The sequence below is a fragment of the Scyliorhinus torazame genome, chromosome 30 (genome assembly GCF_047496885.1).
Source record: "Scyliorhinus torazame isolate Kashiwa2021f chromosome 30, sScyTor2.1, whole genome shotgun sequence".
Taxonomy (NCBI): Eukaryota; Metazoa; Chordata; class Chondrichthyes; order Carcharhiniformes; family Scyliorhinidae; genus Scyliorhinus; species Scyliorhinus torazame.
In genome coordinates, this window is record NC_092736.1 from 4,626,484 (window position 1) to 4,654,342 (window position 27,859).

Below are 27,859 nucleotides of genomic sequence, written 5' to 3' on the forward strand. Positions count from 1 at the left end.
GGGAGGAAACCCACGCAGACACGGGGAGAACGTGTAGAGACGATCTTTCATGAACTCAGAGCTCCTCAAAGTGCTTTAAAAACCAATGAAGAACATTTAAAATATAGTCACTTTTGCAATGTAGGAAATGTGACAGTAAACTGTGCACAAGATCCCACAAACAGCAATGTAATAATGATCAGATAATCTGTTTTTAGAGATGTTAGTTTTGTTACGATCCCAGACTGGATGGGAAGATCCCAGAATGGAACCCTGGCTCAAAAGACTGTAACTTTTATTTTTCTTTATAAAACGTGGAGGAACAGAATCACAGGACTGCTAACTAGTTTCAACAAGATGATTTAAAAAAAATTAAACATGGAAAAATGGGATTATAATGCAATAATACGCCTTTATTCCCTGTTTAGTTTACCAAGGACACACAGGTTTTAGGATTAATACAGTTTATAAGTTTACATTCATTCTGTCTTTCCGTCCTCGACATCTTTGTTAATCTCCACCTACCCTGGCCCTCTATCCAGCCCCACCGCTCCACGCCCATCCTCAACAGGATAAATCTGACCCCATTTCCAGGTCTTTCCAGCTTTGACAAGGAGTCATCCAGACTCGAAACGTCAACTCCCTTCTCTCTCCACAGATGCAGTCTGACTTGCTAAGATTGTCCAGTACTTTATGTTCTTGTTTAAAACCAAATCATATGTCTGTTTACCAATACAAATCTAATTCCCTTAAAATTACCTTTGTTGTCCGAACAGTTTAAGGATAAAAATTGGCCGAATAATTGCCTGCCGTTTGAAATAGTGTCATGGGACTATGTCCACCTCAGAGAACAAAGTGAAACGAAAATGAAAATCGCTTATTTTCACAAGTAGGCTTCAATGAAGTTACTGTGAAAAGCCCCTAGTCGCCACATTCCGGCGCCTGTTCGGGGAGGCTGGTACAGGAATTGAACCGTGCGGCTGGCCTGCTTTAAAAGACAGCGATTTAGCCCAGTGTGCTAAACCAGCCCCGAGAGGGCTCAGTTTGAAGCCTCATTTGAAAAATAGCAACTTTGACTGTACAACACTCCCTCACTGCCAGCCAATTCGTGCTGTTTACATATTTGACCTTTTTTTCTCTGTGTAAACAGAGAGCCACATGATTGTTCAGTTTTGGCAGACACACTGTAATTTGAGCTAAATAATCTGTTTGAACTGGACTTGGGGGAAATCAGGTCAATTGGCTGCACTCAAGCCCTGCTATCTCCCAAACAGCAATCGGCCTTCGCTGAGGAATGTAAACAACAGGCAGCAAACACACCAAAAACTGATTACATTTCACCAGCATAACCATAAAACGCCCATTCCCCTTTTTTTTCCAATGTATTTTATTACAAACATGTATCAAAACAGGGTACAGCAAATAAACACCCCGGGAAACATACTTCCCAACAATCAACTATACAGTCTGTACAGATTTTCCCCCTTTTTCACCCCACTCCCCCCGGCGACAAACAGCTCCTCAACACGGTCTCAAACATCCCCCAACTTTCCTCAAACCCCCCTGAAGAGCCCATTAACTCATACTTTATATTCTCTAATCGCAGGAAGTTGTACAGATCACCCAACCAAGCCGCTATCCCCGGTGGCGATGCCGACCGCCACTCCAACAAAATTCGCAGCCTTGAAATGAAAATCGCTTATTGTCACAAGTAGGCTTCAAATGAAATTACTGTGAAAAGCCCCTAGTCGCCACATTCCGGCACCTGTTCGGGGAGGCTGTTACGGGAATCGAACCGTGCTGCTGGCCTGCCTTGGTCTGCTTTCAAAGCCAGCGATTTAGCCCTGTGCTAAACAGCCCCTTGCAATCAGAGAGGCGAAGGCCAAGACGGGTCAGTAACCAGATGGCACAGATTTAAGATAATTGGCAAAAGCTGAGGAAGCCGGGAAGAATTGTCCTTTTCAGCATGTGGTTACAATCTGCCACGCGATGTCATTCTAATACGGTTGTGACTCAGTTTTGAGTTTAACAACCTGCAAACCCACTGTCCAGAGTCGAAACATTCAAGAACAAACAACATCTTGGCTAAGTACTGCTGATAAGCCAATCTGAATGAACTGCCCATCAAGCATTCAGTATCTTCAGGAAAATAAAGTTGAGAGGTTATTTACGATCAATAAAGCTTTGGGCATATTAATTAAAACATTCAGAGCCATAATCTCTCTCCCTCTCTCAATCAATATATAAAGAAAAATCATTGGATGCAACTCCATAAAAACACAGGAAGGTACTTTATTAGATCATGGCAAATTATTAAATTAGCATACAAGGTATACAATAATTCAGCAATGTTTTCCAAAAACCAACCCTGTAATTCCTTTATACCAGCCACACGATGTCAACAGAACACATTTACTTACATCACAATCTCTTGTATTACACTTTCATTGATATCACTTGGCATAGTGTATACAGAAAGAGAATAGATTTCCCCAACTCTGCATCAACACCACATCATATACGAACAAGGAGGCAGTTCAAGTGGGTATTTTGTGTTCCTGTGGTTTGTAATGCTATCTCCACTAACCTTCAAAGTCTTGTAACTGCTTCCTGATTCTCCACACTTACTAAACACTCTCCAACCAACCCCTTTCCAAAGAACTGCTATTTTGCTCTTAAGTTTTCAAAAAAATATTAAGCCAATAGATTGTGCGTGTGCGCACCACAAGCCCATGTTTACACTCGTTTGCAGATCCACCGCAGGATCTAGCAGTTGGGATGCAACAACTCTACACACAGCACCCTTGGACGAGAGAAGAGAAAAATGAGCGCTGTCCAGTCATCTTTGCAAAAAAGTGCATGCGTGAGGATATTGAGTGAGGGCAGCGTCAGGCTCGGCTGTAAAGTCCATTGACAAAGAATCTGCTGACACTCATTGTCTTGGCTTGCACATGAAAAATGGTCCTCTTGGGAGACGTACTGGAGGCGACCAGCGCCTGTGAACCTGTACTCAAGTGTGTACTGCTACCTTCAGGAGAGAAAGTGGAGGAGGAAAACAACGCAAAAGTGAAATCTAAAAAGTGGCAATTGTCGAATACGAGCAATTCCTTAAGATTCCACCAGTCTAACAGCTTTGTTTTACTGGCAAAGGGTATATGAAGAAGATTAAGCAGTAGTTTACTAAAACAGCATCTCTGACTCACTAGGCACAAATAGTGCAGCAGTTTATTATTAAATACATATTAAGCGGGTAGCTGGTAGTTCCAGATTAGATTTTTGGGGGGGTCTGCTGGGGTGTCGAGTGGTGGAGGCAGAGATAACAGTCAGCGAGAATGGCAGTGCGATCATGCTCAATTCAGCAAGTAAAGCTTCCAGCAGCCTGGCAGCAGTAATGCTTCTGATCAAGCAGTATGTATTCCCCATCGCCAACTCTTTATCCTCTCTCCTGCTGTAAATTACATTGTGTGAGCTCTTCTGATTCTGATCCCACCCGGACTTCACTGAAAAATAGTATCAATGAATATTTCTATTACTCTTAAAAATGTATTTTTCTCTGGCTAAACCACTCTCTTATGGGGAAATTAATTCAGGGGAGGAGGGGGAATGCAAAGTTTGCCCACCTCTCAAATTATGGTAGCAGGGGCGGCAAGTGGTGCAGTGGTTAGCACTGGGACTGCGGCACGGAGGACCCGGGTTTCAATCCCAGCCCTGGGTCACTGTCCGTGTGGAGTTTGCACATTCTCCAAGTGTCTGCGTGGGTTTCACCCCCACAACCCAAAGATGTGCAGGTAGGTGGATTGGCCACGCTAAAGTGCCCCTTGATTGGAAAAAAAATAATTGGATACTCTAAATTTTTAAACAAACAAAAAAAAAATTATGCCGGCTGACACAGCAAAACCAGGTAAAAGGAACTACAACTTCCCAGCGGCAGCAAAGCAATGAGGTGATAGGAAGAGAGAAGACTTGAAGTATGCAAAATTAAGAATGTAATTGTTAATTTTTGATCGAATTGGAAGGATTTGGCTGGGAGTAGTACGGGTTAGCTAGGCTTGCATCTTGTGGCTGTTAAAGAATAGTTCTGGGATAAGGAAAAAAATAACGCACACACACATATACAGGCACACCCACAGAGAAAGGGCATGAAGTCAAGCTTTATCTACCTGTCCCCATGCGTGGGGTATAAAGGCTTTGTTTGTTTTTTAATGCTACATTGCATTCAATGGTTTTGGCCCCATAGATTTGACCAATAGTACTTTTAGGGTCCTCTTCTGTGCACAATAAGAAAGTCAAGAAATGAGTTTTGCAGCTCTTGCTCTTTAATAAGCTGTGGGCTAGTTGTTCATAAACTTGTTTGTACAACCGTACAGATATATTTAAGAAATATTACACAAATTGCACTTTATACATAAGATGGCCACCCTAACTGCTAATGTCAAAATACAGAGTTGAAACTGTACAGAAACCTCATATACTTTGGGCTGTGTTTACTGAACAGTTTATATGAGTACTTATTATATAATATGACACAGGATAATATATCCTTTACAAACAGATTTCTTGAAATATACAGTCATGAGCATACGATAAGTTACGAGAAGCCCAGCATGCCCGTTCCAGTGATTGTTACATTCAATTTTGTTCCTAACCTACTCCACATACACCCCCTTTGGACAGGAAGTTACAATCTTACATCACGGAAATAAAACATTTTAGAAAAAAAAAAGTTAAAATAAAATAAAATTTAAAAACAAAAAACATTTGAGCTTACAGCGAGCTTTCGAAACCAGACTAAAAATTCTTCAAGTTCTCTTTGCTTTTAATACTGACAAGTTCAATAAAAGATTTTCTTCTGGGCTGAATTTAAAGGGCCAAGTATGGTTTTGGCTTACCTACACTATCATCATGCATCACAGTTGATGAGGTGCAATGTAACTGTATGTTTGGGCCATGCCCACTGCTGCACAGAGAGATGTTGATTTGCAAGCTCACTATCCAGTCAGTTTGGTCCCTTTTCTCCAGGTATCCTAAATTCTACACACCCAGGTAGGAGCAGCATTACTTGACTGGTAAAGTGGTTCCTGAAACCCTATAAAAATGTCAAGACATAGCACGCATGGTTAATGCATTTTTGTACACAGACATTTTGGCTTACATTTCCCGGTAGCTACTGGCCGTTCTGACACAGAGCCTACAAGTGAGAAGTGCTGTTGTGTCTGATTGTAAGCATCTAGTTTTTTTTTGTGATTTCTGAAATAAGCTCTATTGACAATCTCGGTCTGCAAGTGTCAATGGAGTGTGACTATGGGATAACAGTTTGGATCCACTTATTTCCTTCAGTCTTTTGCAATGAGTAAATTTGTCAGTCCTCTCTGGATGAAGGATTTCTGGACAACAAGTGCTTCTTCAAGTACGGCCTCCTCATCACAACCCTCTGGGCTGCAGATACCTCCAGCGACTCTCAAGAACAGGGACCAGCAGCTGTTCAAATTAATCCATCTGCAGCCCAGATACTTCTCTGCATACCAATAGGTAGTGCAGAGATTTCTCAATGGTTAAATGGTTAAGGCCACAGTATAAACCTTCCGGCAGGTTTTTTTTTTAATGGATAGAAATCACTTCCCTTTGTCATTCCTTGAGGCATTGATGCCATCCATGAGGATCGGACGTATTGCATGTGGTGTACTGATATAGCAGCAACCAGGAGGAAGGAGATGTGTAGGGATGGATGAAAGACCTCTACCCAATTAGCACAGAAACCTTTGAAAATCATTGGCCTCACACCATGAACTCATTGCTGCCAAATACTACCAGTGGCTGGGGAGCACCAAAATCAGGATCAGCACTGTGCTTCTTCCCCATGCCCGAGGCTCCGTCAGTCGTATCTTTAGGCTTCTGGGCTGAGCGCTTCAGCATCTTTAGTTTTTGTTTGCCCTTCTCTGGGTTGAAGGTACCTCTACTCGTAAACTGTGCCCTCTCCTCTTGTCCTTTCGACTTGCTGTATGCCCCATCTCCATCTGCTCTTTGCTCGGTGCTGTTGGTGGTGCTGTGTGCATGGTAAAATGCCGGTGAAGGTGATTTTGAGCGAAAACGGAATCGCCTTCCTCCTTGAGGTAGACAAGACGATGATAGTGACGTTGAAGGTGATGAATGAGCAGTTGAATCAGCTGACTCTAGAGAATCAGTTTTCTTCCTCTGTGGCCTCCTCAGCCTGTTCACTGCTTCAGGTTGGTGGTGGCTGACACAGCTCATTACTGAGCTCCTTTCTGTCCATGAACAAAAAAAAAGGGGCATTAGTTCAAACAAACGTTGCTTCAGTTATCTGTCGGACTGTGTCTTTTACAGCTATTTCACTCACTTTTAACAATGGCACAATTTAATCTCTAAATATTCTGCTGTAGTAAATCTGTTTTCTCATCTTGTCCCTGAAAACACCGACTGTATTTGGGGCATCGATTAATTGGCACTTCATCCAAATTGCCATTTTTCCTGCTGTACAATCCTAGGCAATGGGTGAAATTTTAATGCCCCAGGGTGGGTGGCAAGGAGCAGACGGGAGTTAAAAAGGTCAAAAATAGCAATCACAAGCCGAAGGAGCCTTCAATCATTTTAATGGAGGTGGGTTGAGGTGCGCAACAAACCTGTTTTCTAGAAGTTGATCCCTAGTCTAAGTATTTCATAATGAAACTGTGTAGCTTCACACGAGTTTTATATCACCTGGCCGTGGGCCAGGTTTCCCAGGGCTCAGAAAAGCCTGCAGTTGACGAGAGGAATGAATGCCTGGGGTGCCTTTCCTTCACTGGCCCTCAAGCTACCGGTGTCTCACTCCTTGTGGTTGACACCATGGTTAAACCTCACCCTCCTCACGACTGACCCCTGCGACCTATGTTCAATACCTCCCTCACCCATCTTTGACTCCTGACTGAACTCACCGCCACCCCAATCTAATCTACCTGACCATCTCCGGGGCCCACAGACTGTCTCCACGTACTACCTCTCCCCTCGATTTATGTGGTTAGCAACCTATCCTTGTCCATCCTAGTCCACATTTGTACTTTCCCACCCACAACCTCTCCATCCCTCTTTCCACTCCCAGGCTTTTCTGACTACTGCTGCATGCCAACCTACTCAATAGCCCGTCAGTTTCTCAAAGTGACAAGAGTCCAAATTTAAATTAAATTAGGCAATAATCCTTCCACCCTTCCAGCACAAAATATCGAGATTTTTTTTCCCAATATGAACTGCTAACAAGCTGAACGATTTTAAGAGAAAACAGAAACTGGACCAGTTACCAGAACGTTCTGATATCGCTCCCTCGGAGTCCATATTTAAATTTTCAAAGCTATCTGCTGTTCCAATAGATGCTTCCGACTCAAGGGTTTCATCATCTGAGGCTCGTGGTTCAAGAGCAAGCATTTCAAAAGTCAGTTCCTCCCTGAAGAAAGATACAATTATTTTTTTTTTTTTTTAAAAGGAGACACCTATTCAAATATTAAAGAGGATGTATTGAAAACAATCACAAATAAAACTTGTCAATTCTTTATGCCAGAAGATTGAAACTACTTCTCCTCTTAGTGCTTGAAGGATCAATGGCCCAGCAAATCAATGAAATTACTTGTGTGGATGCCTGTCTCCATGTAGAACAGCAAACAGAATTCTCAGTGCATATGGAGACTGGCTGTGACGGTTTGGTCTCCACACATATGCTCTGTATCAACACCACTCCAATCCCACTGATGATCAACTGTCGAGGGGCAGTAATTTGGCCGGTTTGAATTTGTCCTGCTTTTGTGTGTACACAACATACCTGGGCAATTTTCCCCATTGGGTAGATGCCATGCTGTAGCTGTACTGGAACAGCCTGGCTAGGGGTGGGGGCATTTCTGGAGTTCAGACCAACTGCCAAGATATTGTCAGGGCCCACATCCTTTGCTGTAAACCGCCTTCAGCCGTTTCTTGATATCATGTGGAGTGAATCGAATTAGCTGAAGACATCGGTGATGCTGGAGATCTCCCGAGGCCGCCGAGATGGATTATCTGCTTGGCATTCCTGGCTGAAGATTGTTGCAAATGCTTATTTTTCACTGATGTGCTGGGCTCCCCCATCACTGATATGTGTGGGTGTCCCCTAGCATTCCTTAGGGTGCCTCTAACATCATTAATATTTGTGGAGCCTCCTCCTCCAGTTAGTTGTTTAATTGCCCACTGCCATTCAAGGCCGGATGCGGCAGGACTGCAGAACTTAGATCCATTTGAGATTGCTTAGCTCTGTCTATTGCATGCTACTTAGGACTACTCGCGTGCCAAACAGCACAAGTTGCAGCTTCACCAGGTTGACACCTCATTTTTAGCTATGTCTAATGCAGCTCCTGGGACACCTGCCTGCACGCTTCATCCCTAGTCCAACCAGGGTTGATCCTCGGCTTGGTGATAGTTTGGATGTGCCCGCCATGAGGTTAGTTTGTCACCTGGATGTCAAAACAGGGAATTCATGCAATCAGGAGAGTTACCAGAGCCAAACAGAAAGGTGCCAGACAGAAATAGCTCTCAGGCTTTAAAAAAAGATTGGCTTACTGCATGTGGATACGTACAACAGAGCAGTCAGCATCATCTGATTAATGTAAAGGAGCTTCTAGCCTTAAGTAGGGAGGTTGAATGTCTGCTGTTGAGAATCATGGCCTTGCCTTAGAAAATGTCTCTTTAGTACAGAGTAAATTGCAGGCAAGAAAATAATCCCCAACTGAAAGGATGGCAAATTGGAAGAATGGGGGACTTGGGAGACTCCATAACAATGAACAAACATTCCTCAGGACAGAAATCTCTAGTACCTGCACTCAACAATCTAACTAGAGTATAAGGTGTGCAATATTGACACAGTTGCATGCAATGCCAAGAATATATTTATTCACTTGACTCACTGTACCCAAGATTCAATAATACAAATTCATAAAAAGCACTGAAGTTGAAATCACTGAGCCAGCACTATTTCCTGGTTTTACCTGAAGCAAACATAGTTGTTGCCGAGCTTGCAGTGCAAGGTGTCACCCACTCACATGGCTCTCAGCTTGGCCCAGCACCAGCCCGATGCCAAAAACATTTTGTGTCTCTTACTTTTCTTTTTGTAGGGTCTCTATTTGCTCGGTTAGCACTCTCTCCTCATGCTGCATGGCTGCCTGTTGTTGCTCAGTGAAGTCCATGTCAGGTGACTCATCGGCACTTGTCGTTTCTTCAGGAACATCCGCAACTGACGGTAGTCGCATTCCAACTGGAGAGGCAGGACTGCTGTAATTCGAGCGCCGGTTTCGACCCTTTCCCTGTAAAGTCACAAAAAACAAGGCACACAGTCAGGCATCACACTGGCACTGAAATTCATACCCGACGGGCACTAGGCTGCCAATGGTTGGCTGATCGAAACAACAGCATGTTCCTTCAGTAGTTCAAAGTTGTCAGAGTACTGATCGTACTCAACCAGCCCACCCTTGAAAATCCCAAAACAAAACGTTTGTTAGATGTGATTCTGTAATTGGGTAGCACTTGTTGAACAATCCTGAATGTGCTAATAGCCAAGATAATCAGTCATGTTCATGCGGCTCATAAACCCTTGCTAGAAGCGACATACATCCATACAGTGACCCGTTCCCTGCAAGCAAAAGGAATATGTTAAGCCTTGCGCCAATTTTCTATTGCCTGCGTGGTGAGAGAGCCGATAGTTTCCCGTTGCTTCTCCATGGCAACACCCTGCTTTATCAGAGTTGCCTTGCGAACCAATCAGCGCCCCTTTTCTCCTGTGGTTGTAAACTTTTGTGCTTGTTTGAAATTTGGCATTCCCACGTTTGACCTGATGAGTGCAACATGAAAAGCTTTGGCAACATATCACCTTTATATTTGCTCTCGGTTTCTTGACCAGAAGGTTTGCTTCTTAATTTCTACTCAATATTGATTAAGTGCTGGGTTTTAGAGTTTAACTTAAAGTCTGATACCTACCCAACTCTCACCAAACATTAATTCCAAAATTTGGGTAACGTCAAAGTCTACACAACGCCATCCTGTTATGAAGCACTCATCCGTTGTGCTGCCACTAAAAAGCATCTCTCCTCTCTCTGTACTTAAGGACTACAAAGTAAAAGCACCTTAACCTATGTCGCCTGCAGGCAGCTGAATATCCTGCAGGATGGGATGGGGACAGAAGGAAGTGCTGAGGGAGATGCATGTAAACATGTATTAGCATTAAAATTTGAGAGGGCAATTGTATTGATGTTATATTAAATATTTTATTTATTTTTTGCCAAAAATTGTTACCTTTTTTGATGACCAACAGTTTTGTTTTTGACCTCAAAATGCTGAGAAATTAGCTTACAATCGATTCCATCCGAATGTTGAAAAAACCAAAGCTGCAAACCAATGATCTAAACACAACAGACAAGGTCAAGCTCTTCAGTTGGGGATGGTCCTGGATCACTGCTGTGACAAACAGGCACCAGAGGTGGAAGGTGCCGCGATCTCCAGATGGTTTCTTGAATCAGGAGTTCAGAGAATGCGATTTTCCAGCATAATCTGAAGATTCGGAAAGCGAGGTTTCTTCTCAATTCAGATCTCGCTAACTAACCGCTGTGGTACTGGTCACAAGGATGCAAAGGAAAACACCAGCATTGCACACGGTTACGCACACACACCACAGAAATTCAGCAACAAATCTGAACTCACAGTCGAGCCAAAGGCCAGCCTGCTTCCACTCCAGCAAAAGGCCTGCTTCTTGTCAATATCTTACTCAGAAGCACAGGCTCAATGGTGACTAATAAACAATGAGAATTGCACACTTAATAGAAGAACCCAATAAACACATAAGTTTTAAAATCATAAAATTAGTGATTTTTTTTTTTTTAAAGAAGACCATTCAGTCCATGTGGCCTGTAATGGTGTGAATTCCACCACAGAACCATCAGCTCTAATCTCATTTGCCTGTTCTTTTCGTGAGTGACCTCTCCATTTAATTGGGCAGAGCAACTAATTAGTATAATGGCCTTTTACCTCTGAAACACTTGTTCAAATCCAGACTGATTAGATTAAATCCTCATCCAGCTTTAAAGATCTACGTGAATATGAGTTTGTCTCGCTCTAGTTTCTGCTCAACACATGCCACAGTCAAAGAATAGACCTAAATTTGGTGTTAAATTGAAAGACAAAACGATGAAATCATTTGGGTTGGGGTCCAGTGGCCATGGAGTATTCCAGAGCAAGTAACATCCGAACAAGGTGGGAAAATGTACAACTCCGTCTGTGTTACATTTTGATCAGAGGCAGTTGCCAGGAGAACCTTAACTGCACGAAATAAAACCTCCCACCCAATATTCAGACTAAACTGTAAAAACAGGTACTGAAATTGTAGAATGGTTTTCTCGATTATTCGGGGGCCATATGTGAAGTATGGGTTTTGTTGTGGTGGGCAAGTATATGCGCTGGAGTGGTTGCAGTGCTGACGTTGTCTTTTTGAACTGCCATCACCAGAAAAAGGCAATCACTTACAAGCACATAACAGACAAGCCATTACCTTTTTATTACCATTCGGCTGCATGGGCGGCAAAGAGAAAACATGAAAAATTTTCAACAAATCTCTTACTAAACTCATTTCCAGAGAGAGAGAAAGAGAGAGAGAGACAGACAGACAGAGTGATTGTGAAATGGCACAGGTATGGTGTGGGTTAAGATGATTCACTGCAAGCTTTCAACAATTTATCTCCAGCCCACTCTTATTTTAACAATGTGCAAATGGTGGGCATTGATCAGACTACTGCTCATTCTCACACTTCCATAGAATCCCTACACTGCAGAAGGAGGCCATTTGTCCCATCGAGTCTGCATCAACCCTCTGAAAGAGCACCCTAGTCCCACGGCCCCATCCTATCCTCGCAAGCCCACCTGACCTGCACATCTTCGGACTATATGCCATCAGGCCAAGCAACCAACTCTTATTACCCATCCACAAACAGGCTGGCAAGATACAAGACTGCACAGCATTTAGCCTGTGACATAAATGTATTGTGCTTTTTTTTGCCTAATCAAAAAATGGACAAGGCCAGGCTAATGATGTTCGAAGAGAAATACAATCATCTGAATCTCCTCACTTCACCAAGAACGTGCAGAATTAACTACCAGGAGCAGAAATTCATACTGCAACTTGTCAAACCTCTTTGCAGATTGCATCTGAGACCACACTTCTTCAAAATCACACATATTTGAAAAACTGAAAACTTACAGTCCAATTTTAATGGGCTGATTGACAGAGATCCCATTCTAAAATGAAGGGTTTGATTGAAAGATGGATACACTGGTGGTCACCCAAATAATAACTTTGGCAATGACTGTGAGAAGCTGCTAGAAAATGTTCTGGAAATTAGAAGTGCGAATGTGGCTCTTCTCTGCTTGGAACGAGTTACTGCAAAGCAACACTAGACATTTTCAGAACCTATGAAGACCAACGGTTGCCTCAAATTCAATGCTAGTTGGATTATTAATGTTGTTGGGCTGGCAGCTGACCCACAGAAGTTTGCCTTTTATTCAAGGAGGGAGGCCACATTTTAACACCTGATTATATCATTTACCGAGATTGCGAATGCTTTAAAAGTCCCTTAAAGTGAAACAAAAAGGTGGAGTTCAAAGGTCTAATAATAATAATCTTTATTAGTGTCACAAGTAGGCCTACATTAACACTGCAATGAAGTTACTGTGAAAAGCCCCAAGTCGCCACATTCCGGCGCCTGTTCAGGTACACAGAGGGAGAATTCAGAATGTTCAATTTATCTAACAAGCATGTCTTTCGGGACTTGTGGGAGGAAACCGGAGCACCTGGAGGAAACCCACGCAGACAGGGGGAGAACGTGCAGACTCCGCACAGACAGTGACCCAAGCCGGGAATCGAACCCGGGACCCTGGCGCTATGAAGCAACAGTGCTAACCACTGTGCTACCGTGCCGCCCTACAACCACTTTATGTAATTTCTCGCTGTGCAAAGAGATTTCCACAAATGCATATCTTTAAATAAAAAGACAATTTCTGCTGAAATATATAAGGAGGACTGACTTGAATACACTCATTGGTCCTGGAGCTGAACAAATTTGACAGGACTGTTTCAACATTAACAGCTTCTATGTTGGTTCTGTGCCATATTACTGCTGCTGGCTGCTGACCTGCATATGTTGTATGCAGCCAGCAACAGCTCTCAGGTAAACGTGTCAGATTCAGCTAGGCAGACAGCAGGGAAGACCCAAATGGATGTTAGAGTTATTGTTAATCTATACAGAACTGGCATGTCTGGAGCCAGTCTGTCAGCACCCTGTTGCCACAAGGCTCACAGCTGATTTACAGCACATCGCGTACATGCACGATCCAGCAAACGTCACAGCTCAAGAGTGGAAAGAACGGAGTTTTCAGCTCTCGATCGCAGGGTTGGACAAGGGTCCTTAACACTCCAGCGACCGCCCAGCAGACTGGAATTCAAATCTGGTATATTCTTGGCCTGTATGGCTGTTACACACTGCCTTTCTCAAACAGACCGACAGGGAACACATGCCTTCCTGAACTTGTACGGTCATTTTATTCTTACAAAGTCACAAAATTGGTAGTAAATTTAAATATTGAGAGCTCATTTTATGGGTTTATGCTGGGCATATATCATCACTCTCATTTAAGCAATGAAATGTGTAAATTGATTCTGGATTAGAGATTGATCAGTTCTTGATTAATAAGGGGGTCAGGGGTTATAGAACTTACAGCGCAGTACAGGCCCTTCAGCCCTCGATGTTGCGCCGACCTGTGAAACCACTCTAATGCCCATCTACACTATTCCCTTATCATCCATATGTTTATCCAATGACTATTTAAATGCCCTTAATGTTGGCGAGTCCACTGCTGTTGCAGGCAGGGCATTCCACGCCCTTACTACTCTCTGAGTAAAGAACCTACCTCTGACATCTGTCCTATATCTAACTCCCCTCAATTTAAAGCTATGTCCCCTCGTGCTAGCCATCACCATCTGAGGAAAAAGGCTCTCACTGTCCACCCTATCCAATCCTCTGATCATCTTGTATGCCTCTATTAAGTCTCCTCTTAACCTTCTTCTCTCTAACAAAAACAGCCTCAAGTCCCTCAGCCTTCCTCATAAGATCTTCCCTCCATACCAGGCAACATTCTGGTAAATCTCCTCTGCACCCTTTCCAATCCACATCCTTCCTATAAAGTGGCGACCAGAATTGCACGCAATACTCCAAATGCAGCCGCACCAGAGTTTTGTACAGCTGCAACAGACCTCATGGCTCCGAAACGCAATCCCTCTACCAATAAAAGCTAACACACCGTACGCCTTCTTAACAACCCTCTCAACCTGGGTGGCAACTTTCAGGGATCTATGTACATGGACACTGGTTATGGGGAGAAGGCAGGAGAATGGGGATGAGAAACAGACGAGCCAAGATTGAATGGCGGAGGAGATTTGATGGGCCGAATGGTGGGGCAGATTTGATGGGCCAAATGGCCTAATTCTGCTGCTATGTCTCATGGTCTTAAACTGACCACTTTTAATTACCACTTAATCCAGAATAAGTACTTAGTAACAATTATACACAGCCATACTTATCTGACAGATGTGACAAGTAAGCAAACACAGGCTGTAAATATGCCTATACAGTGAATTAAGATGGTATGAATTAGTGTAAGCTTTCTACCACTGAATGTACATGTTCTTGAGAAAAAAAATCTTTAGAACATTTACACTGAAGAGCACAACTAATTACGATATAATTCATTTCCTGTTAGAATTTTGTTCAACTATCCAAAGGATCAAAGTATAAGGAATGGATTACTGACCATGTTCTATTATATTCCTACTCCTGGAAGCATGTTATATTACTTGGGAGTAATATATGTTACTCATTTGTTATACCGAGTTAAACTTAACTTTGATGATGAATACTCAAAGTCTTCCAGTGATGACAAACAATTTATTGAGTAACAATTAAATGAAATGAAAATCGCTTATTGTCACAAGTAGACTTCAAATGAAGTTACTGTGAAAAGCCCCTAGTCGCTACATTCCGGCGCCTGTTCGGGGAGACTGTTACGGGAATTGAACCGTGCTGCTGGCCTGCGTTGGTCTGCTTTCAAAGTCAGCGATTTAGCCCTGTGCTAAACAGCCCCTAACAACAACAAATTAATTTACTTGAGTTATTTTCTTTAATACTTTTACTAGTAATCAAATTAAACAAGATTGAATTAGATTAACAATGAATATAAAACTCTACACTCTGAGCTTGGCGCACTTCTGTTGTCTAGCTGTAACTCACCCGAAGAGAGCGGGAAAACAGATTGAGCTTGCTTATGTACTCCCTGTTAGTGTTGCCCTCTAGTGATCACCTGACTGTACTGACTACACATTAACCATGTATATACATACACAAAGATCACTACAGACCACTGTACAAATTATGGTGTTAAGAATACGAAGGATAGCTGGTTTCTATGGTGAAATGACTCTGAAAAGTACAGATTTCCCCTCTAGTCCACTCAAGTCAAATATTTTTGGTGGTCACACATTCGTATTTTACAGGAAATCATGCTGATGACAGTAACTGGTCTCTTTGTTGGTGCAGTGGTTTCTTGCTCATGTGGATTTTGCATGCAGAAAGTTACCATTTGGAACTCAATAAAAAAGTGAGAATGCTACAGTAGCTCGTGTAGTACCATCACCTAAGAGATTACTGGATAATATCAGAGTCTAGGCACTATTTTATAGCCCGTTCATGCTGTAGCTGAACCAAACTCCGATGGTTAAATACTCACAAAATGTAATTCCTGAAACAGCCCACACAAGCAGCAATGCAGTCAACGAAACTGAAGAATACTTAAATCGACATAAGCTCTATTCTGTTCCGAGTCAACACACAACTGGATCACTCCCTGAGCTTGGGATAGAGCATCATGTAATGAATGGCATCATGGACAGGAATTGGTGATATGGTGGGAGAAATACCTACCGGAATCGAACTGCGATTGATGCTCATGAATCTAACCGCTATTATAACCGGTTTCTATAGTGGAAAAGAACACGAAAAGTAGAGGATCAGGTTAGTTTGACCATGCATTCAACAGGAGCATGCAGACAGCAGGAAAGGAATGTGTTTTGTCTGGGGTTAGTGAAGAGCTTCGTAACATCTCGATTAAATTTAAGTGTCAATTGTTTTCATTCTGGAAGTTGCACACAGCAGTTTATTTTAAATTATTTCCAATCCCAGTGAGTGGTTAGGATCTGGAATGCACTGCTGGAGAGTTTAATGGAAGCATATCAATCTCGGCATTCACAAATGCCTTTGGGTAATTTTCTGAAGAAAAAGAAATTGCAGCTCTAAAGAGAACAGACAGGGGAGTGGAGCGAGGCGGGTTGCTTGTGCAGACACCTGGCAAGGCAGGACAGGCCAAATGGTCTCCTTTTGTGCTGTAACCAGTCTATCATTTTATCCCCACTTTAACTCTTCCAGTTTTCTGAAATGAACAGCATTTGTTTGAGCGCATTTCTACAGTCACTGGGTTTCCATTGGTAGCTCAATCAAATGGTCAAACTTCATGTGTAGGCACAGGATCGTCACGGTGAATAGGTTACGTAACTGTGGAGGCCTGATTCTGGCTAACCTGATGTTTGCATGTATACTCATTAACAGATGTCACTGGCCAACAATCAGCAATGAAAAGTCTCACTGACCTTTAACCTACCAAATCCAGGGCTCCCCAAGTCCCACACTATCTGAGGTCAACTATCTCATACACACACTAGGGACTATTTGGCAGATCCTTTATATGCCCGAGGTCAAAGATGCTAAACTCTTCATTACCTTATTAAACATAAAACCAATTGTATTAGTGCCCCAATTTAGGAATTTCTGTTGTCACACAATGGTAATATTTTGCAAATAATCATTCAATCCTCCAAAAGTTAAGTGTATGCCACTTAAGTGTTAGGAATGACAATCTCGCAACAGTTAAACATCCAACAGGTGACGTGCAAGTCAGCGTGCAAAGACAGTAATGTAATGGGTGATTTGAAACAATTAAAACTGATGGAGGGACAAGAACTACCATCTGAAAAGGTCATACAGATAGAATGATTCCATCTTCAAATGAAAGAGTTGTGCAATATTATATATTACAGACCTTTTAAAAAAAATTTAGAGTACCCAATTCTTTTTTTTTCCAATTATGGGGCAATTTAGCGTGGCCAATCCACCTACCCTGCACATTTCTGGGTTGTGGGGGCAAAACCCACGCAGACACGGGGAGAATGTGCAAACGCCACACAGAGAGTGACCCAGAGCCGAGATCAAACCTGGGACCTCAGCGCCATGAGGCAGCAGGGCTAACCCACTGCGCCACCGTGCTGCCCCATATTACAGACCTAATCAGAAATTGAACATCTGGCTGCTGTCCTGGACAAAGGAGCATCTGAAAGTCCAGAACTGAATCAAGACATTTAAGAAAGACTGTGCACACATCAAATGAGATGAAATAAGAAAAGACGGATGTAAAACTACCCACCTCACATTTACACACGAGATCATACTGCCTTACTCATGTACACACATAGTACTTTATAGGTCCATAATGTACTCCCGTCTCCGAAAAGAGCAATCAATTCCTTTTTTCACTAGCTTACAACCTTCTTCAACATCCAATGTGGGAATTTGTGCGCGCGCAAGCAAGAGTGAGAGAACCTTGTGCAAGACTTCCCCTATAACAGGAGTGGATATTTCAGTAATCTATGAGGGCAGCACGGTAGCATTGTGGATAGCACAATTGCTTCACAGCGCCAGGGTCCCAGGTTCGATTCCCGGCTTGGGTCACTGGCTTTGTGGAGTCTGCACATCCTCCCCGTGTGTGTGTGGGTTTCCCCCGGGCGCTCCGGTTTCCTCCCACAGTCCAAAGATGTGCAGGTTAGGTGGATTGGCCGTGATAAATTGCCCTTCGTGTCCAAAATTGCCTTTAGTGTTGGGTGAGGTTACTGGGTTATGGGCATAGGGTGGAGGTGTGGACCTTGAGTAGGGTGCTCTTTCCAGGAGCCGGTGCAGACTCGATGGGCCAAATGGCCTCCTTCTGCACTGTAAATTCTATGAAAATGACTATTGTCTAAAAGGGATGGTCAGCTTGGAGTTAATTAGGCAGAAATATTTTGATAAGTGTTTGCAGAAGTACTGTTAACTGTGTAAATGTAACCATGTCTCTTTAAGCTTCTTTTTTTCAGGGTGGCTCGGTGGTGCAGTGGCTAGCACTGCTGCCTCATGGCACCGAGAACCCAGGTTCGAATCCCGGCCCGGGGTCACTGTCCGTGTGGAGTTTGAACATTTTCCCCGTATTTACGTGGGTCTCACCCCCACAACCCAAAAGGATGTGCAGGGTAGGTGGATTGGCCACGCTAAATTGACCCTTAATTGGGAGAAAAGAATTGGCTATTCTAATTTTATATTTTAAAAAGTTTATTTTTCCTTTTTTTTAAATTAATGCTTAAACTTAGTTTTAAAAATCTTACAAGTGGTTTGAAATTATTTCTCCTGGCTTCACATATTCCTCATTAAGTTTAAGATTCAGGCAACCTGGCACTTACCTCCACAGGGGTATCACTACTCCAGGCAGTAAAGCAGTTCATTTATTCCATGGACAATTGAGAGTCAAGGCCATTTAAGAATTTGTCCAAACAGACTTCCCGTTTAACTCAATTATAACAGAATACAGCAACAAGTAAAGTGAATTGTCAAGGCGACAGCTAGACGCACAAAAAGAAAATGCCACGTTTCAGCCATGTCTGATAGAACAAAGGGAAAGATGGGAAAGACATCTGAAGGAGAAACTGAGCTACATCAAAAAAATGAGGAAAACCAAACCTACTATCATAAAGGCAACACCTTTCAGTTTGTTTAATCGCCAGATTAATGAGCTAACTGAGCCGTCTTATTTGTGTTAAAGTTTAGCCTCTATTTGCTGGTCTACAGATATCTCCCTATACCTCATGCAATGACATGCTTAATGCTGCAGTTATAGGACATATGCAACACATATAATTCAGTCAACAGGAACAAACTGATGTTATTTATAAAGAGTCCAAGTGGATCAATACATCCCATGGCCACTTTTTAAATAGTGTACATCACACTGGATTTATACTCCACATGCTATCAGATGTCAAATGCAAGTTTGCCTACCCAAGGTAGTCAGAAATCAGTTTGGGACCTAATCCCAGATAACAACATCACTGTGAAGCAGTAATTATACCTGCAGCTTTCGACATACTCAGTGTCATAAAACAGTATTCACTCCCACTTTGTACTCTGTGTCCCTTCTCAAACACAGATATGGGAACCAGCATGAGACCACATTAAACTAAACCAGATACCACTCAATCTTTGATGGCCTCAAACACAATGACGAATTGACATGAAGCTCACAGAACAGCGAGTACAGATATACATGCTGAATCAGCACCACAGTGGGATGCAGCAAAGAGACATAACATTCAGATAGACAAAATGAGAACAATGCACCGCCCAATGTTACATACAGACAGTCTGAATGTATGAGAATTCCAAAGGTAATGGAATTCTGTGCATATGCAACTATGTTGTAATATTTCTTATCATGCATGATAGTTTTCCAATCGCTGCAGGAAGAGCAATAAACAGGATAGTGGTGTCACAAGTCCAGGTTTAAGTAGGATCTTACTATTGAGCGTCGGATGAGCGACAATCTGTTCTTGGCTTTGTTCTCTGCAAACTCCAGGCTGTTGATGTCCTTCAGCCGTGCTCGGTACTTGTTCATTTGCTCCTTAATAATCAATTCCACACACCTACAGGGAACAAGAAACAGGTTTGCTGAAGTATTATGTGTTTAATATAAATCTGGTAAAAGAATACAAGAATGTTCAGGAACAGGGAAAAGAAATAAATCCCATTACATTTAATCAGATTGACTCTACCTATAAACCTCTTCACCACGTCTCGACCACTCAATTAGCTGCAGAAACACAATCCACTGACTAAAAAATCCATTTAGATTGTCTTATTCCATTGGCCTTCCCTGGTAACTTATTCCACAACTCAAAACTGCTGGGCAAAAAAACTATCCAGTTATTATTTTTTTTAACTCCCAACTTCATTTCAAACTGATATCCCTTTGTATTTGGACTTCACTTAATTTTGTCTATTCACTTCAAGATATCTCCTTGCCACCATCATTTCCCAACAAGAACTAAAAGAAATTGCACCATCACGGTGGCACTGATATTGGGAAGCTAGAGAACAGTTTGCTTAGAGTCATACAGCACAGAAAAGGCCATTCGGCCCATCACATCTGTGCTGGTCAAAAACAACCACCTAAGTATTCTGATCCTATTTCCCAGCACTGGGCCCATAGCCGTGTCTGCCCTGGGATCGCAACAGCACATCTAAATACTTCGGAAATGTTCTGAGGGTCTCTGCCTCCACCACACTTTCAGGCAGCGAGTTCCAGACTCCCACCCCCCTCTGGGTGAAAAGGTTTTTCCTCTTTCCACTGCATCAGTTACCAGCACAAGGGGTCAACCTGAACAATTATTACTCCCAAAATTTCTCCCATAGCAACTTGCTTCCATGGCTCCAACATTGCATCATTATAACTTTTTTGTAAAATGTCAGAATTGATATTAAGAAATTAAAACATTCTTACGCAGTGGTTTTTGAAATATCTTGAACACTTTGCAATGGGTCAGTGGTGTCCGGACATCGAATGATGCATGGAGCAAAAACGATGGCCAGTGCATTTGAGGACATCCGGTTGGTATCTTCTTGTAGTACAATTCTAGAAAGTTAGATAAATAAGGGGGGGCAAAGAGAAACAATTGTGCGAATTAGTCAACTTTTTCACTTCTGCGGCATGTGGCGCAGTGGTTAGCACTGGGACTGCGGCGCCGACGACCCGGTTTCGAATCCCGGCCTTGGATCACTGTCCATGTGGGGATTGCACATTCTCCCCGTGTCTGCGTGGGTTTCGCCCCACAACCCAAAGATGTGCAGGGTAGATGAATTGGCCACGCTAAATTGCCCTTAATTGGAAACAATAAATAATTGGGCACTCTAAATTTATTTTTTAAAACTGTCACTTCTCCCACGTCAGTCTTTGAACCAGGTATTTATTGCTCTAATTTCTGCAAATATATTTCTATTAAAATAAAATAAAAATATTTCAGCACCTAATCATTTGCTTTCTGTTTGACTCTAACGATGTTCAATGTATAATGAAATGAACATGACAATCGCTTATTGTCACAAGTAGGCTTCAAATGAAGTTACTGTGAAAAGCCCCTAGTCGCCACATTCCGGCACCTGTTCGGGGAGGCTGGTACGGGAATTGAACCGCGCTGCTGGCCTGCCATGGTCTGCTTTAAAAGCCAGCTCTTTAGCCCAGTGTGCTAAACCAGCCCTTATAAGGTGGTAAGTGGAAACCTATCCCTCTAATTGAAAGGGCGAAGGTGGAGATAATAAAGCACTTGAAACACTTTTCAGCAGTTGATCGTTCACCTGTATTGAGGCCCAGGCACTGGACTAAGTTTAGAAACAACTAGATGAACAAGACAGTACGGTTGGCATTCTGGAAGAAATTGTCTGACAGACCCTCCTCACGTAAACTGAATTTGCTCAGATGTGGATAGATTTTCTTTTAATCAATAGTCTATCACCTGCACAAATATGAACTGGATCCAGAATTCAAAAAATATCGACACAATTTCCTCTTTCAACTATGCAGGAAAGACTGGAGTGCAAACCCACCAAACCTGAACTGCAGAATTACTTTTGTTTGAAACTTAATGCGCATCAATCAAGTATTTACCGTACGAGATGAAAGATGAGTCGTTCTAGAGTGTTGATGTGAATCCGGGACAATTGATCAATTATGGAGTACACTCCCCGGATTATTTCCTTTCTGTCTTGTAGACCTGTGATTGTACAAAATATTTTTACCTCACCCAAAACCACAGTTCAATCACATGGTGGCAATAGAAACACCGAGACTTAATGCCAATTTGTAATTCTGGTCAACATCATTTACTTGTATTTTGAAGTGCTTAACCAGACAGAGCAAGAGAGTTCCAAGTAGGATTCCTGATTTGTGGGTTTGCTAATTAACTAAAGCACCATTCGGGAGTTACAATTAGCTTTAGCATGTGGGTTGGGGAGAGGACAACGAGCTAAAATTCCCATTCCTGATCATGCAACTTTAGCGAGGAAGCGCACATGTGGACGTTGTATAAGTGTAAAGTTCAGCCAAATTTAGAGTAGTAGAACTGATTCCCTGATACCTCATGTTGAGTAACCTGTTGACACTCAAAAAGAATTGACGATTGAGGTGTGATACAAGAGGGTTGTTGACATCAGTAACAAAAAGCCTTTCAGGAAGAATGGACACACGGGGGGGGAAAGAGAAGTAACATGATCAGATCACAGAATTACAGAAAATACAATGCCAAAGAGGACCTCCAGCCCATCGGGTCTGCAACGACACATGAACAACACCTGACCTGCCTCCCTAATCCCAAGGGCATCTTGGAACCCATCGTACAAGGAACTCCCAGCTTCTGCCATGACACGACGGACTTCTTACAGAAACCCAGCACCTATGGACCAGTTGAACCAGGAACATTCTTCGTCACAATGGATGTCTCGGCACTCTACACCAACATCCCCCATGACGACGGCATTGCTGCAACAGCCTCAGTACTCAACACCGACAACTGCCAATCTCCAGACGCAATTCACGGCACTCACGGCCTCTGCCACCTGCGCCCAGCTGACTTTGGCCGGTGGCAGACACCTACCCACCCCAGGGAACAGGGTGTCGTCCCTCTCTTCCACTGTATCTAGCAGTACCTCCAGCTCCGCATCTTCGAATCCCAGGGTCGCTCTCCGGGGTGGCATACTCTTGGCTAGAATGAGAGTGCGTGGGGAACGGAGTGTTTATATGCAGCTCCAGCTTGTCAGGCTCTCGGGTGCCAATCCCGACCGCAGCGAGTCTGACACCGCGACAGTTGGAATTGCACTAGTTCCACATAGCGCGAGTGCTGGCCCAATAGCATGTCCTGAATTGCTCCAGGGACGGTGGAACACCCGTCATTCAGTCCCGGCCTCAGCACTTAGCCTCACAAATGGAGAATCCAGCCCAACACTTCACTTCAGGCCACAGACACATTTATTTTACTGAATACAGACAGAATATAACACTTCTGCTAAATATTACACTACTAGAAAAGACAGGCTACTAGCATAATTGCTCCCCCCCACTTACTTTGCACGTTGCTGAAATGGCTGAGTTCATTTCGATGATTCACTGGACACAACTCTTGCTTACCCATTGCTCGCAGAACCTCATCGTAGAGTTCAAAGGTCATCAGAGGATTAGGAAGGTCCCTCAGCCACTGTTTGAAAACACTGGCAATGACATGAATGTTATACTCGTCCAGATTCATGCTGTTCACATCTGCAGGAAGAAATCCCAGTCAGTCCCGAAAGAGAAATCACAGGTAGCTTTTACAGTCCCCCAAACAGAAAGGTGAACGATCCAAGTCGCACATTTAAAAAAATCATTCTTGGAATGTAGATCTTCCTGCAAAGCCTGTATTTATATTGCACACCCCTGGTTGTCATTGAGGAGATAATGATGAACCTCCTTGAACATGCTGTCCAAATGGGAAAGGTGCTTCCATAGTGCTTTTAGGAGGGGTGTTCCAGAATTATCTATCATTGTTGCTGGGTCAAAAACGTACCCCGTCATGATCACCATAAATAATATGTTAGTTATGACCCTTGGTAACAGTCACAAAACTCTAGTACAGAGATATTCATTTTACTGTATTAAATATTTGTCCAATTCAGTGTTATGTTTAGACATAGCCATTCGCCATTGCAGAGCCAATTCCATCCAACTGAGCTGCAGTAACCTGCCAATGTTCCTAGCTTGTGGGTCTTCCTTACCTGTGTCCAGACCCTGTTTGAGCTCCTTGATTTTGTTGGTTGATCCGGACTTCCTATAGATTCCCTCGGTGTACAGGCCGTGCATTTCAATGTAGTTGATCAGTTTTTCCGCCACCAACGGAACTGACCGCTCACCGTTGCTAAGTCGGGAGACTTCCACTCCAAACTGCCGCGACGACAGCTCAGGGTCGTACTGAATATGAACGAGAAGACAAACGTGAGACAACGGCAGCCAAAAGTAAGTATTCCCTGTTGTTCGAGCGCCCCAGCTGTTTTTTTTCATTCATTTACGGGATGTGGGCGTCGCTGGTTAGGCCAGCATTTGTAGAATTTATACATCCCAACCAAGGCTGCACATATACTACCCAGATTAGTTACAATGGTGAAACAGGGACGCACTCTTTGCATATGGCAGATAGAATCTTAATTTAATTTGGTTGATCAGAACTAGATTGATTTGATTTTAGCTCCACTCATACGTGAATTTGCTCCTGAAGCAAGGCAAAAATTGGATGACCTCAACACTATTATCCCCTAAAACATCTCATACATCAGATAATACGCATCCTTCATAGACCAATTTTTTTCCAAAAGTCTTCCTCGACTGGTGGTTCCAACATGTTCTAAAGCACAATTCCCCATGTGCCTGACACCCACAAACATGTTTAAATCAGTCTCTTTTGAAGAGCAGACCAATATTTTTGTGATAAGGCAACCACCTCAAAGTGAAACATTGCTTGATGCTGCTTTTTTGATGCAAACAGAGGAAGTATGTGTTCAGCAATAAATCAAACACCTACATTAAATAAGTAGGTTATTATGCATCGTTCACAAACCTATTTGCGACAATGAAGATTTCACAATTTGCACGCAGGAAAAATGCTCTAAAATTGCCAATAAAATCCAGATCAAGATGCTGGGCATTTACTAATATTTTCAACATAAGGCCACTTAACTGATTGCTTCACTTACTTTTGCAGAGTTTTCGTCATATCTTTTGCATTTAGATGGTTAACTTCCACACCCTTTAGTAAAACTAGTGAATTACCACAGCAAGCTGCTGATTTCATTGCTTTGCTATATGGGATTTAGAGCAAGTTGTTTTTAGACTTGGCTGCAGTAGATGTGGTATAGGATTGAAATGTGAAAGTACAGGCACTCTATGTAGACCTGCTTCTTGACTGTAGCGTAGGAAGGGTGTCAGCAAGATGCTTTATCACAATAAAGGTGAGATTCCGCCACTGAGCTGTGCGTGAAATGATAAAATAGCCTCGTTTGGCCCCGGGGGCAGAGCATCAAGTTGCCGACCGAATCGGGCCTGGCGCCGCTCCGGCGATTCTCCGGGCCCCGAAGAATCGGTCGTCCGCGAATTATGGCACGCAGCTGGGGGGCCATTGCCAGAGGCCCTCCCAGCGATACTCTGCTCCGGACCGGCTGAGTTCCCGATGGCGTGGAACTAATGTGGTATGGCCGGTTGGGAGTCTCGCGCGGCGGCTGCGGATTCAGTCCGCGGCCACCTTGGTGGGGGGCAGGGCGATCGAGTACGGGGGGGGGGGGGGCCTTATGGTCGGCCAGGACAGCGATCGGGCCGGTCAGATGAGGCAGCGCGCGGCCGATCCGGGAGGGGGTGCCTAGATTGTTTGTGTTGGTCCGCGCTCCGAGTCCGCATGGCGCAGCTGCTGGAGGCCGCCGCCGTGCACATGCACGGATTCGGAACCGGAAGTGCGGGGGTCCATAATCGCAGCCAAACTACATCCCCCAGGTCCCTGCTATCCCCCAGAAGGTAAGTGAATCGCCTTTTATTTTTTGCAGGAAACTGGGGAGTGCAACACCAGCGTTTTTTTGCCGGCGTGGGGATATAGCCCCATTGTGGGAGAATCCAACCCCCTATCTCTATTTTGATGGCAGTAGAGATCATTTTTAGTTGCTTATCTCATAAGGTGCCATTAGGTTTCTGTCCAAAGGTAGAAACAAAACAGCTGGATTTTTACTCGTATTAGTGGAAACCAGGAAATAGAATGGTAGCACACTGAACTCCCAGACGTCCATGCAGCACTGTGTCTTGAACACAACCCTTCACAAAAAACTTATCAGGATGTCTGCTGCACAAGGACGCACATGTTGCACATTCCTAGTAGTCATGACAAGGTGACAATGGGCCTTCAGCATTGCAGCAATGTTAGTAGTTTGCCAGGCTGCTTTAGAGGGCAAATCCTTATACGCTGGCCAGTGCCGAATTGGTGCAGTTTTATGTTAGGATTCAAAGTGAACAAAATCAAAATTGTCCAAAATTATTTCACTTATAATCATTGGAAAGAAGAGACCCTCCCATTCATCAATCAAGGTTGGATTTGAACCCAAAACTCTCAAGTCCATTACTGACACTACCCACACACTTCGGCCAACTTCGAATGCAAGTAAAGGAATCTTAGGTATACCCCTGACGATTCAATGTAATTATATATTTTTATGCAATCGGCTATGTTTAAGGCTTCATTTCTTAGATTTCAACTTTTTTAATGTAACAATAGATGGGTCTGAAGTTGATGAATATGATTCCACCAAAAAATGGTTTCTGAAGCTGTGCTAATCCAAGACTCCTTACCTTTTTGGGGCATTTGATAGTGGTTTTCAAGCAGCACTTCCTATGGCAAGCATACCTACACACTGAAAAAAGGTGGGGAAGTCACAAAATTACATGTATAATGTATATGGACATGTATAAAGGCATTTTTATCACAAGCCAATTCTGAAAGATTTTTAATTCATTTGACCAGACCGTGTCTAAATGTACCACAAACAGTACAGTCATTCCCCAACATCTGATGAGATGCTTGGGGCATTATCCCACATGTATCCATATAGATAAAATTATACACAATTAAATATTCGGTTATCAGGTGAAATGAAGGAATAGTTCCATCCAATGGTGACAGAATTAGGGAATGAGTTGATGAGTTACCAGGAAAGGACAGTAGGTTATTGGAGTTGACTGTACAAATGATCCTTTGGAGTCAGTTAACTACATTTCTGGGATAAATGCAGACCAGCGAATATGTTGGGAAGGATACACGAGGAAGGAGAAATTTATTTTAAAAATATAAGGATTTGGTAGATCCAAAAGGGTTGCCTTCTCCTAAATTTTGGTGTTTTATCTCTATAACTTACACTTGCAGACATAGGCTCTGTCCATGATCCAGATGAGAGAGGAGCAGCATTCACAGTAGGTGGGAATACTGTACTGTGTCGATTTGAAAATGTGACCATTGTACTCCTCCACCTGCAATCAGACATATCTGGTGCATAAAAATCATTCCTATTTTTGGGATTGTAATATAGGTTAAAAAATTGCATGCGTCATTCCTATTACCTCAATAGAAAACCAATCCTACACCTACTGCATTGGAACTATCATTACATAAATATGACAGAGAGGGAATAGGGCGATTTCTACAACAGACACCCATAAACATTAAAATATACTTCATATGTGTACTATTTCAACATAAACTGAATGTGAAAATATATTCAGATTTGGATCTAAGATATTGCTGCACTGGAAACACAAAATCAAACATTGGGTTTTTAAAGTTAACCCACAAACAATGTATGTTTGTGTTAGATTACATTACAGGTGTGACCTCACTTCATCTTTGACAGTAGTTTAGTCATCCTGTATCAATACAATAACTTCTTCCATAATTTACAGGCGTGATGAAATATTCCCTCGACTTGCCTGTATGGGTTCAGCTCCAATAACACAAGAAGTTCAACACCATAAATGGTCAAATTAGCCTGCATCCTACACCACCTTAATGCATTATATTCAAATAACTAATCTAGCATTTTTC

At 42.9% G+C, this 27,859-nt stretch overlaps 1 protein-coding gene across 10 annotated transcripts in view; it reads right to left on the reverse strand.

Annotated features, from left to right (window-relative positions):
- Positions 1 to 2,255: 2,255 nt before the first annotated feature.
- The window catches only part of myo9aa (myosin IXAa), a 341,249-nt gene continuing 315,645 nt past the window's right edge, over positions 2,256 to 27,859 (reverse strand). For 4 of the 10 annotated variants that reach the window (XM_072492687.1, XM_072492691.1, XM_072492694.1 and 1 more), the window contains 12 exons: positions 27,177 to 27,288; positions 26,614 to 26,675; positions 24,009 to 24,201; positions 23,323 to 23,514; positions 21,871 to 21,976; positions 20,710 to 20,841; positions 19,729 to 19,852; positions 16,002 to 16,055; positions 11,525 to 11,542; positions 9,088 to 9,290; positions 7,269 to 7,411; positions 2,256 to 6,242 (listed from right to left, as the gene is read on the reverse strand). In XM_072492687.1, the coding sequence (XP_072348788.1) occupies positions 5,755 to 6,242; positions 7,269 to 7,411; positions 9,088 to 9,290; positions 11,525 to 11,542; positions 16,002 to 16,055; positions 19,729 to 19,852; positions 20,710 to 20,841; positions 21,871 to 21,976; positions 23,323 to 23,514; positions 24,009 to 24,201; positions 26,614 to 26,675; positions 27,177 to 27,288 (1,827 nt within the window). In that variant the 3' untranslated portion in view covers positions 2,256 to 5,754. The remainder of the gene's footprint in view (positions 6,243 to 7,268; positions 7,412 to 9,087; positions 9,291 to 11,524; positions 11,543 to 16,001; positions 16,056 to 19,728; positions 19,853 to 20,709; positions 20,842 to 21,870; positions 21,977 to 23,322; positions 23,515 to 24,008; positions 24,202 to 26,613; positions 26,676 to 27,176; positions 27,289 to 27,859) is intronic. The other 6 variants (XM_072492695.1, XM_072492689.1, XM_072492693.1 and 3 more) reach the window with 4 other exon arrangements.